General features: G+C 37.1%; 2 protein-coding genes across 4 annotated transcripts; both read right to left on the bottom strand.

The window, feature by feature from the left end:
• Positions 1-238: 238 nt before the first annotated feature.
• On the bottom strand, positions 239-3,110 carry snrpd3l (small nuclear ribonucleoprotein D3 polypeptide, like). 2 transcript variants are annotated; one of them, XM_067483830.1, is made up of 4 exons: positions 2,968-3,110; positions 2,113-2,253; positions 1,428-1,620; positions 239-496 (listed from the first exon to the last, which is right to left on the bottom strand). In XM_067483830.1, the coding sequence occupies exons 2-4, from the start codon at positions 2,236-2,238 to the stop codon at positions 432-434; spliced, it is 384 nt and encodes a 127-aa protein (XP_067339931.1). In that variant the 5' UTR covers positions 2,239-2,253; positions 2,968-3,110; the 3' UTR covers positions 239-431. The 2 variants fall into 2 exon arrangements, with proteins under 2 accessions (XP_067339931.1, XP_067339932.1); XM_067483831.1 differs by having other exon boundaries at positions 2,113-2,249; positions 2,968-3,101.
• Positions 3,111-3,872: 762 nt separating this feature from the next.
• On the bottom strand, positions 3,873-11,339 carry adora2ab (adenosine A2a receptor b). Of its 2 annotated transcripts, XM_067483828.1 has the most exons (5): positions 11,044-11,339; positions 8,923-9,459; positions 8,354-8,485; positions 6,689-6,792; positions 3,873-6,262 (listed from the first exon to the last, which is right to left on the bottom strand). In XM_067483828.1, exons 2-5 carry the CDS (start codon positions 9,120-9,122, stop codon positions 5,310-5,312), a joined length of 1,389 nt encoding a protein of 462 aa, XP_067339929.1. In that variant the 5' UTR covers positions 9,123-9,459; positions 11,044-11,339; the 3' UTR covers positions 3,873-5,309. The 2 variants fall into 2 exon arrangements, with proteins under 2 accessions (XP_067339929.1, XP_067339930.1); XM_067483829.1 differs by lacking the exon at positions 8,354-8,485.
• Between the last annotated feature and the right edge of the window lie 983 nt (positions 11,340-12,322).

The following is a 12,322-nucleotide window of genomic DNA, read 5'->3' on the forward strand; positions in this document are numbered from 1 at the left end:
GAACCCTGGTTGCCTCATACATGAAGGAAGCAAGCTTCTTAATCTGACAAATTATTCAGATTACTTACCATCCATCCACATGCCTCTATTTAAAGATGCAAGAAATTTAACTAATGCAAAATCCAGACGGGTACGGTAGGGTGATTAAAAAGATTATCCAATTAAATCTGGCATTAGAAAAGGAAACAACTACTGGGCAAACTGAGCTATACAGAGAACAAAATACATCAAAAGCAAATCAAATCGAAATGGGTTTATTTTCATAAAAAAAGAAATTATAGCAATAAACTGCAATGGAGGATTTCAAAGGAGGATTTCAGGAGAAGGATTTCAAACAATCCAAGATATCCAATCCACAAAAAAAAAAAAGAAAAAAAGAAATTAAAAAAAACACACTATACAATGCAATGAACTTAGTACAATTGTAGCAGTTATCGCCTCTTCTGGAAGATGTTGCCTCTTCCCATTCCACCACGGCCTCGGCCTCTTGCCGCCACTGCACAGAAACATAAGATAACACATTACAGAAAAACCAGAACACCCAGGATAGACTGGCACACAGATAATGTACAAAATAAATTAAAATATGTAATAGGTGGATAATACAATAACAAACACGTTTGCGATCCAGTGCATTCAGAGCTGGTCAGAAGAAAAGCGGACATCCATTTTTAATTTTATAGTCTTGGGACATTATGTTTAATACCGCCCAAAAAGCAACCATACAACCCCACTTAAGGAGGGGAGAAGAAAAAATTAATAAATAAATAAATAAATATAAAAAAGGTTTTCAATGCAGGGTTATTTATTTACTCCACCGAATTACAATATAGCGATGCACCTCTTACTACTCTCCATGACATGTACACTTCTGGAGCAGAAAAAATATCACAACAGACCAGTACAGTTTTTAACCACATACAATTGCCAATTTTCTTCTGCTCATTCTGTACTGTACATATATAATGCACCTTAAGTCCTTCCACAACAAACACACTTCCCTTTAGTTGTCATTCTTATGTCCAATAAGAATATAATATTGAATATATTCTATACTACAGCCAATGACGAAAAGCAAATTCCTTCAATGTGTTAGAATCACCGGATATTAGGGCATGTCACCACTTGCCATCTACATGCAGCATCTATTGCACTGTCTCTTAAAAAGGGAAATAAATCTTTGGCAACCACATCAAACAAATACAACACATACAAGTTCCCCCAGGAATCCAGCTCAAAGGTTAAAATGCCTAATAAAATCATTAATAATAAGTAATGTAGTATAAAAGTAAGTAAAGTTATTACCTACAACATAAGGGAATCAGCAACATTTGTGCAAAAATGTTTTCTTCTAACAACTTCCAAGTTCTATTGCACAAGTGAGTGATTATTCTAATAAAATACTCTTTAAAAGGCTTCCCACTCACCTTGTGCTTTGAGAATAGCTGCTTTTCCCCTTCCTGCACCAGACCCTTGGTTCTTATTCTTCATACTCTTCAACATTGGAGCATTTTTTAACATGTCCGGCAAGATCAGGAAGCGGATCTTGCTGCCACGGATGTAGACTTGCTCCAACTGTGCCACCCGTCCATCACGATAAGTCACTGTAATATTGGACATCTGTAGCGAAGGAGAAAAATGTCTAACTTTAGCTACATTACACATAGTTCATAAGCTTTTTCAAGTATTATAATGAGCTGACAGGGGTCAGTTCTATGGTACTTGAAGATCAGGCATGACAACTGCTGTGTCCAGTTAAAAAAAATAAATTAATAATAATAATAATAATAATAATAATAATAGTAAAAATCTAATTAATTTGTGTCCCTGTTAATGCAAATCTAGAGGAAACAAAAAAATTGTGATTTGTAAATTTCATGTTCACATTTTTTTAAATTGATCTGTTACCTTATCTTAGCACAGTTACAGGTGTATTTTCCTACAAGAGCTGAGAGATCACAATATATTTTTACATTTTCTTATATGAAACAGTAATCAAATAACTATGCAATGTCTGAATCACGTTTTTGCTGTGCTTTTTAAGAAATAAAAGCTGATATAAAACCAGGCTACAACGATGGGCTTGATTTATGATAACTACTGAACACCAACCTGGCAGTTCATGTTGTCCTCGGCCTCAATTAGCTTGCCCCGGTACACCTCTCCAGTGTTGGTTTCACAGGTCACAATGTGTCCCTCTGCTTCATGCAGGACCTTAATGGGTACTCCAATGGACATCTTTCAACTGTCTACCTGAAACACAGAATGTGGTGTCCTATAATAAATAATTCATTTCAAGACTGACAACACACTAAACTTACCTACCTAGGTTTCAAAACGTTGATATATGCGATTATTTTAGGTGTGTGAACCTGAATAGCGAAGCAATGATTAATTCGGTCAGTTAAATAATTTCTGTTCCTAATGCGTAACGGTATACACACTGGTTTTACATTCATTATATGCCGGAGCAAATAGTGTTTTAAGCTACTATACTTTAGCTGTGGTACTTGTTACCACAACTATTGTGGAGAAAACGTTATACCTCATACATACTAATAACTGACCTTTAGCGAGGTGTAGTGTGATAAACTCAGACCTATGAAACATTACCAACTTAAAAGAAAGAAAACTTAGCTAACCGCTAGTTGTTAGCCGAATCAGCTATTGCTAACTATGCTAATATAATATAACGCAACGTCGACCTACCGTTAGCAAAAGTAAACACGCATATAAATTTGTATTACTCTGCAGCAATTACTGGTGCATTCTATAAGATAAAGCAATATGTAATTTAAACCCATATTGTCATATCTTATTGTTTCACGTTATCGAAGTGGAAACGTTAACGTTGGGTTGAGCAGACAGATCCATGTTGGCTAGTGACGAATAAATTCTAGAAAGAACAACGATGACCACCCCTGTACAGTAAACGAAGTAATATTAACAATATATTAGCACATTTACCAGAATTCCCCCTGGAAAACCAACTTCTTCGCTTTTGTTGTTTCTTCTTGAACGACTGTGCAACGTGCGTTTGTCTTTTCGGCGTAGTTTTTGAGCCCTTTTCCGCTTACCCACAATGCCACAGTACTTCTGAAAACTGCTTCCTGTGGCGCCCGGCCGTGCATTGTGGGACTTGTATTTTAAGTCAGTGAACAATTAAAAATAATACTAATAATATTCAAGATTCGCATATAGAGTCATTTCAGGCTACTAATAGTTTTAATTGGTTAAGGTTCTTAGTAAAAATCTCCTTACTGTCTTGACAAAAGATCGAAGCTCACCTTATTATTCCTAATTATTTCTGTTATCTGAATACTAAGGTCAGACACAAGCCTACGTGCTGAATTACCAAAGCTAGACTGTTTATTTTAAGGTTTATTAATATAAAAGGAACAAAGGTAAATTTGCATTTTTTGCAGCCTGTTTCAATAAATATCTATGCAAACCAAGAGCCACCAGGGCTAGGTGCTTACATCACATTATACATTTAGATTTTTAATAGATTGTGTAAGCAACATAAAGCATTCACGTTTCTCACTGAATGCACTGTTTGTTTTTCTAAAAGCACAAACCAACATATTGCATGCATGCAAATGCCATGCTTTCCATGTAGTAATTTATGATTATATGTTGTTCTGGATTGTTTAGCTTTGGGACATCAGGACATTGGACATTGTTGATCCTGTTATCACATTATCTGTTATTACAAGACAAACAATGGCACCTACGAAGTAGGCTAGACAGTGTTAAGGCATGTACTTGCAAAAGCCCCCTGTTCATTGTCTTTTTTGTCATTTTGGTGATTTGCAAATGATTTGCAAATGAATTATCCATTATCATGTATTTCATAACATTAAAAAAAAGCCTTAAAATGGAATGGCTTTATTCTTTTAAATACTCTCCACGTGACCACAAAAATGTAAACAGAGATGCATACTTTTTTTAACAAACAGACATGAACTAAAAACATACCCATGTGTGTTTATTTTTGAAGACAAGCGTCTTCAGTGACGTTGCTTTAGCACATACATCTTGCTAAATGCAGGTCTTTAGTAGAAGGGATTTTTAATGTGGGAAGAAAAAAGCATAATGGCATAATAAAAGACATCATCAAATGAACCGTCATTTGATTTCCATTGCATTAGGCTCATTGACTGGCGGCAGCTGCCTGGCTGCTCTGTAAACATCTCGTTCTGAGTAGTCTGTGATCATATGTGTGTACTTTACATGTGTACGTGTGACTTGTTTTCATGCTATCTATGTGTATAAACGCGTCTCCGAATATAGCCACATTACAGGCATATGGACGGATATTTGAATAGAAAACAACCCCTATGTTTTTGGTGGTTGGTAACTGACCTATATATATCAGCACTTAAGTAATATATCACAGGGGTTTTGAGACAGCAACAGACATGTTACCAGGTAGTCATCAAATCACTGATCAAGATAGCAACATTAAGTATTCTGTCACTATCCAGCAGTTTAAGAACTGTTTTATGACATTTTTATAGAAAAAAAGGTGCAAACACACTGTACTGTAAGCTCTATGTTCGTTTGCTTAAAGTCAACTGCAAGCACTGTTGAACTACTACATGCACTGTTGCCATTAAAGTGGAAATAATTTCAATAGTTTCAGACACATTCCTCGTTTTTGCATTGGTTATTTGTGTTTTAAGTTTCGCTGTGATATGTTTGGAAGACATATCCAAACATATCACATATCCAAACCTGTCAACAAAGTTTTTAGAAGATATACACTTTATCCATCAGAAATAAATCACATTGTCACAATAATTTCATGAAAAGAAGTAAAAAAAAAATTATTCCAACTTTATGGGCAACAGTCTATTTAAGACTGTAATTCTCCAGTGGATACAAACAATATTACTGCCTATTACTAAAGTTGACATGATGCAACATTAATTTAAAAAATAAATACTTTAGAGGTTTAAAGTCTGCATTAAAAATGCATTGCTGAAGTACATTTCAGAATTCATTGTGTAGTGCATATTGTTTATGCAACCTTAAAAAGAATTGTATTTTGAAATAAAAATCAGCCAGCCTGTTTTTAACAAACTTTGTGATGTGCTTGTAGATCTGACCCAACTCAGAGATGATTTAAAGTATGTGATTAATAAATCTGATAAAATATTGCCCAGCAATCGGGTCACTTGCAGCTGGAGTTTCTGTTCCCTATAATGATAATTTGCTTTCATTAGCTCCACTTAATGTCGACTTGTTTGCACACTGTTATATATTTTATGGTAACAAAAACATATTTTAAACACCTAAACATTTTGTCATGACACTTCTGCTAGCTCCGAAGAGCGGGTGCAGTCAGTCTGTTCTACAGAGAGCGCATGAACATTCACAATAGCAATGCAGCTCCCACTATCCTTCACCTCTAAAACATTAGCTGTTGTGCCCAGATGTGACCCTTCTCCATCGTGTGCAGTAAGTCCCATGATGCATGATTGCTGCTGCTGCTGTTGTGTTGCTGAAAGGGTGCTATCCTGTTTTTGATGCCCATTGAATATGTTTGGTGCAGCGTCTAAATTCGATGTCCACTGGCAAAAGGTCTCAAATGTAGGTCCTGGTAGAGTCTGAATAGAATTGGGTTCCACAATGTAACTATTTAGCACTGTGCTGCACAATGACCCCTCTTTACTAGAATGGGAAGAGGTCTGCATGAAGCTGTTCCCAACATCTCTGCCATCACGTTTCCTAACCCTAAATCCAGTTCCATCCCTATGCCTCAAGATGTGTTGGTAAAAGATCCTCCGAAATGTTTGTCTGAACTCTCGAATGCGGAAGGCATAGATAAAGGGATTCACAACTGAGTTAGCATGTGAGAGGATGATGGCAATGTTCATCACCCAGATATGTGGGCGATCACAGTCCTGGCACAAATGGTTGAAACAGTTGAGGATGTGCAGGGGAAGCCAACATATAACAAACAAACCTACAATGATGGCTAGAGATTTTGCAGCATGCACCTCCCTCTGCAAGGTCGAACGAGATGAGCTGGTAGATAAGGTTAATTCTCCAGGAGTGGGTGCATGTGCAACTTTGAGCCGGAGCTGACGCCGTGCAGCCATAAAGATATAACTATAAATAACCAGCATGACCACCAGCGGTACAAGTACGCAGCCAAAGAAATTGAAATAGACCATGTAGTCCAGGGTGACGACTCTTTCAAACTGGCACTCGGTCATGCCCTCAGGACATCTGACAGCAGCAGTGGTGTTCCAACCTGTGCAGCAGGGACCATACTGATTTATTTCACATTTCTTCTTTTAGTGGTGACAAACAGTTTCTTTTCCAGGCATGGTAAACATTAAAGTATTTTTCATATAGTAATTACAAGACGTCAGTGTGTATAATATACATTTTGGATCTCAGGACCTAACCTAGGTTGTCTTTGAAGCTTACAGTCTGTTATGGATTGTTTATTTTAATTAAAACTTGCCTAATGTTGCTCATCACTTTATAAATTTTGGTTTTATGGCTCTTACTTCTATGAAACAAATGCAAGTCAAACTCATTCATCAAATCATCTTTTCACAATTGGATGGATGATGTGAGTATGGATGAATATGGATGATGTGAAAGATGCCACACCTGTGTTTTAGCAGACATTGAAGGCATATATTTACACTGGGCAAGATAACTCTTCTACCTGTGTTCCAGCCCAGCATCGGAGTCAGGCCGATACCCATTGAAAGGACCCAGCACAACGCGATGATGCCCTTTGCCCTCTGCCCTGTCACCAGGCTGTTGTACCTGAAACATTGAACAGAACACAGTAATAAATGAGGGCTGACTGCTTTATCTAATCTCTTTGTGATCGTGTCCATCTGAGACAAAGTCAATATTTGGTACGATTTACTGTAAATGAGGAGAAAACACTTGTGCATTCAAGCCTAAACATGTTATTCATTTAATAAACCAAGGCAAGGTTTGTAGTTGCCCTCCTAAAAACGTTTTTATTGTTGCATTATCTCTTTTAAACACATTGAGGCTGCTAATACAGAAATAAGCATGTCAGTACTGTAGGTGGAGAATTAGACAGAAGAGTGAAATGTTGCTATGTGTTGTTGCGTTAATCTGCAAAGATTTGAATCTTTTAAGGGCATGTGCTTCCTTTATTGCAATTTAATGGAATACTAATCTCTAATCTCTTGAGATTCAATTGCCCGTTAGAAGCATTTGAGTAGCACAGTGAAATACAATACAAATTAAATATTTATATCATCTACTGTACTGATACAGGTGAAATGATAAGGAGCAAAATCCTCCAGCTCATCAACATGTTGCTTTGATGGCTTGAAACTCAATTTAGACTGGGGTTTGGTTTCAACAATAGCAGTTTTGAGGTTTCTGGACCAATAGACCTAGATACCAGCTGTATACCAGACTGCCATCCATCCATTATCTAAACTGTGTACCCTGTAGAGTGTCCTGGGGAGGTGGGGGTCCAACGATTTCTTTAGCTTACACTGATACAAGGACACAAGCCATTAACAATATCCTAGTTTAAGACACAAAATACAGATCTATCAAGAATACAATAAATGATAATATTCCAACTCGTAAATAAATAAAACTATTATTTTAATACTATAATACATTTTCTAGTTTTAAGGCATTATTTTGAAGTTGGAAACTACCTGCAGTGTTGTAGACATTACAAATGGGTTTATTGCTTCTTGCAAACATGATGAATGCAAATTTGGCTAGAGGCATGAAAACTGAAAATATGCATAACAAACTTGTGTATTCTTGGTAAAATGGCCTCCCCCACACTGACTTAAAATTACCCTATGTTTTGTAGCCTTTATCACTTGTGACTGAAAAGCTTGACGGCTAAAGTGGCAGGCAGTTGGCTATATTAATAGGCTATATTACGCCTCCAAAAATTCAGATGAATTATTAGCACTCTAGTCCACAATGTCAGTTGTGGCACAAGTAGACAAGATAAACACTGCTTAATAGATAAAATACTGCTGTGATTTACTAATAAAAGGAATAAAATGCAGCAAATTTGCTTACACACCCAAAATATGAGTCAATGTTGTGTCAAAATAGCTGTTGCTCAAAAAGGGAACAGGGAACTTCACTGCAGCTGTTGAGTAAGTGAGTCATTTTAAAGAAAAATGATTTGAATCATGATTTACATGGACAATAATGAACTAAGTTTAATCCCTTTATATGAACAGGATCTTTCATTAGATTTTGATGGATGAAGTGTGTTGTTCAGGAGGCAACAGTCTAAAAGTGAAATGCTCTTTCTTTCTGTTTCAGTTTTCAGTGCAGTTGATATGATTTTTCTCTTTACCCTCACCTAAGTGGATTGTTGATAGCAATGTAGCGGTCTACAGCAATAGCCAGCAGGCTGAAGATGGAGTTCTGGGTGAGCACCAGGACGAAGCAAGCAATGAACAGGCAGCCATAGAAGTTGGCGCAAAAACCGATGCTGATGTTTATTGGCGAAAAAACATAAAGATCAGATTAGAAAAAGCAAAGTCAATTTCACATTTTTATAAATATAGTGAAGCCAATTTCTAAAGTTTATGTGTGATTTACCATAGTGTATTCCAGGATTATACTTCTTTTGATTCATATAAAAAGAACAATTACCGCATCTTACCATGCTTGGACTGCAGGGACATATACTGGAGATGTCTTTATAAACTGAAGAGCAGACAAGAAAAACAACTGCAAAAAGTATGGGAGCACGTGTATAGCTATGCAGTGTAGATTATATGTCACATATGAGTTCTCATATGTTTTGATATTAACATGTCTTCTTTAAAGATTCATTAAATTGTCATTGTGATCCTACTTTTGTAGTGTTTTTTCTTGTCTGTTGCTTATGGCAATTAAGAATTGTTATCATACATATAATGTTACCTAATGGTTATGGCAAAGGGAATTGCCAGCAGCCCCACAGCAATATCAGCCACCGCCAGGGACACTACGAAGAAGTTGGTGATGCTCTGCAGGTTGGAGTTTAGGCAGACGGCCCAGCAGACCAGAACATTCCCAGCCACAGCCAAGCACGCGATCACCACCTCCAGGCTAATGTAGACCAGCTGGTATTTCCCCTGCATTGTTATTTTTTCCTCTTTTTTGCTTTCTTTAAGCTTTTACCCCACACACTCAGCTGCTAGATGTGTTTTTAGACAAAATACTTGCTTGCCAAACATTGTAAGAGTTAAGGGAAGACTGATAGTGTCATAGGAGAATAGCCACGACAGGAAGTTCCCACCACAAACGTCACACTTGTGATGCCTAACTTCATTCGCAGTCTTCAGTTACAGGCCCTCTCATTGTTTCTTTCATGACCAGCTCTTAAAACTTTGTCACAGATGACAGCAGAATATTTAGATATTCAGGAGGTAGCATCTGCTAGTTTTGCCTTATGGCTGTCAAGCTAAAAGCTGTAGCCTGGAGAGAGAGAGACAGAAACACAGAACACAATCTCAGTGGTATATCCTGACCAAATAGATTGCACACACACACACACACACCGGTTAGAAAAGCTATCTATCTCTACAAGACAGGGGGCAGCTTGTTTTCCACACATGGCCAAAGCAGACAGTCCAACAATGCATCTTTTATTTCAGGAAAAGTTTCCTGAATCTCTTTCACACATTAATCATCCTCCCACTGACATGCTTTCCTCCAACATCACAGATAAATAAAGACCATAAGGAACCAATACATTTCAAAGTCGTTGTAATATTACAGGAATCCTTTTTTTTAACTACATGTTTTTTTCAGGGTATTTTGCTAAATTGTTCTGTACTGTAAGCAGATTAGCTGATAACTTTCACAAACTAGTCTGAATTACATATAGATCAGACTATTCAGCTAACTGGGGTTCAATAGTTCAAAGGTGTAAAAACCAGAGGGTTTCCCAGCCATGTCATGTAATAACTCAATATATCCCTTATTGCATTATCACATTAATTCTACTCAGCAAAAAGTGGAATCATCTTTCCCTGATACAATTGTTTAATCTGAAATAAATATAGTGATGTGTGATGTTGCTTTTAAATTAAGCAGCACTTTCCTGTTTACAGGAGTACTGGCCCAATTGAAAAAGTATTCTTTACCTGTTTTTACTAACCAAATAAACTGCCCTTAGCTGTACTAAAGAATGCTCTTTGGTGTCCACTGCCAAGTCAATGGAAACATACATAGAAAAATATAAAGAATCAAAAAAGCTGGCATGTTGTTCTTCCATTAATCTATTTTGGCTATATACACTGCAACATGTAACTCTACCAACAGTGATCCGGATTGGCAGTACATTAGACTGGACCAAAGTCCTACTTTTCCTCTGTTGTTCTGCTGCTGAAACATTCTCACAGCCCAAAGGAATTTAAAACCAGGGTTTGTGCAGTGTTTGGAAAGCTACACCAAAAGAATATTGTTCAACTTTTGAGTTTTTGTTTTTTTTTACTTCACTGTCCCAAGGCGCTACAAAAGATTATAAACCTGCTAGAGAAAAGAATCAAAAGAAAAATTTCATATATATTTGATAAAATGTATAGGCTTTAAAAAAATCACATCACATGATGATTCTTTTTAACACTCTATCAGTTGACTGCTTTGATAGAACCCCCTCCCCATAATTATAAAAATCTCTGTCCTATGAATTAGTTTAGTAGATCAGCTCCACCGGAGTCAGAGGAAGACTAGAAGGAAAGCGGCTGTGATTGTCATAGAGGACTGTGTGTGTTAGGAATAAGGGAGGCAACTAGTGTAACAGCAGAACAAGACAAAACAACACAGACAAAATATTATCGGAGCCAAGCAATACAACACACAATGAACAATCACTGCGGGGCATGTTAGACGGTTGATGTAATCATGTCTAGTGATGGAAAAAGGCTGATCCCATATGAATGACTTTTTCTATTTAAGTAAAAAAACATCATAAATATTATGTTGGCATCACTGGTGTCAAAACACCAACGGGGTTAAAGCCTTGACTAAACATGCAAACGCCATTAGTGTTCTTACCTTACTACTGAGAGAAGAACGCGTCTTTCCGACAATCAACGTGTTCAGACGATCACAAACACACACACACACACACAGAGACTGGCAGCGCGCATAAAAATATCAATAAAAAAACAATGATAATTAAGCTAAAACCCTAAATGCGAAGAAGCAAACCTTAAAAACGGAACACTGAATCCTCTGACATGACACCGCTGCCTACATTCAGTTTGGTTTGAGAAGTTGAATGAAGTTGCGCGCTGATGCTCTGCAACAGGAAAACGCGCGGCCGCAGATGCGCGGCTTCTGTGTGAGTGCGAGTGTGGATGGAAAGCCAAACGAGAGTGTCAAGTGTGTGTGTAGCAGGGGGCCTTCTGGTAAACGGTGACGTATGAACCAATGGAAATTACAAATGGGTGGAGGACAAACGATAACGTGAAAGAAAACAGTAATATATAAGTTTAAATCAAACATTAATATTCACATATATTAAGTGTTTAAGTACATAAAAGGCAGCTGAAAAAATGTGCTTTGGGTTCGCACCCATATGTGTTTTCTTGAAAAAAAAAAGATGTGCTCGAAAGTTCACACATAGCCTACGCTTCAGGGTTAGATGCTGAATGCAAACATGTTCATTTTGTATTTCCGTGCAGCTGCACCATATCATACGCGTAAAATATCACAGGCTTTTATGACACTTTAGCTTTTAATGAAATGTGTGCGTAAATACTACTCTGCTCGGTTGACATTGTTTTTTGTTTGTTTGTTTGATTTTTGGTATTTCCCTTGTGCTCACATTAAAAGGTGAATCAATATTCAAAATAAAGTCACTAAGTAACTTCTCAGATGCCAGGACCTGCCTGAGTGGGAAGGTGGTAGATACCTTTTAGAACTTTTAGCACAGGAAGAACGGATCAATCTGAGGCTGAAAGAAATCAGTGTCATTATAAATGAAAAAATATATAATTAGTGTCTACATTGATATTGTTGTTGAAGTTATGATGGCATTATGTCTGTATTAATGTTACTGTAAATGGTGGTACTATGCACCCTGACATTTGTCAGGAAGTGCACTTAGTTCCATGATGAGAAATTTTCCCATAGTGAGCAATTTTTGCTATTTCACCAGAGGAAACCTTTGCCCCACATGACATGTCAATGGACTCAGGTTCCAGAGTGGAATCATTGACTGACAGCACTTATTGGTACAATATGGCAATGCTACAAATATAACGATGTAAATCATACACACTGTAACATCATACATGATAATCTCTGTCAAAATGTTCAGTTGTTCCAT

Source organism: Channa argus, chromosome 18 (genome assembly GCF_033026475.1).
Source record: "Channa argus isolate prfri chromosome 18, Channa argus male v1.0, whole genome shotgun sequence".
NCBI lineage: Eukaryota > Metazoa > Chordata > Actinopteri > Anabantiformes > Channidae > Channa > Channa argus.

Excerpts from the sequence above, each read along its gene's own strand:
- adora2ab (XM_067483828.1), bottom strand. The coding sequence starts at position 9,122 with ATGCAGGGGAAATACCAGCTGGTCTACATTAGCCTGGAGGTGGTGATC. Across the intron at positions 6,793-8,353 it reads GCTATCAACAATCCACTTAG|GTACAACAGCCTGGTGACAG; the intron begins GTGAGGGTAAAG and ends TCAATGTTTCAG. Across the intron at positions 6,263-6,688 it reads GATGCTGGGCTGGAACACAG|GTTGGAACACCACTGCTGCT; the intron begins GTAGAAGAGTTA and ends CCTGCTGCACAG.
- snrpd3l (XM_067483830.1), bottom strand. The coding sequence starts at position 2,238 with ATGTCCATTGGAGTACCCATTAAGGTCCTGCATGAAGCAGAGGGACAC. Across the intron at positions 1,621-2,112 it reads AGGACAACATGAACTGCCAG|ATGTCCAATATTACAGTGAC; the intron begins GTTGGTGTTCAG and ends CCTTCGCTACAG. Across the intron at positions 497-1,427 it reads AGCTATTCTCAAAGCACAAG|TGGCGGCAAGAGGCCGAGGC; the intron begins GTGAGTGGGAAG and ends GTTTCTGTGCAG.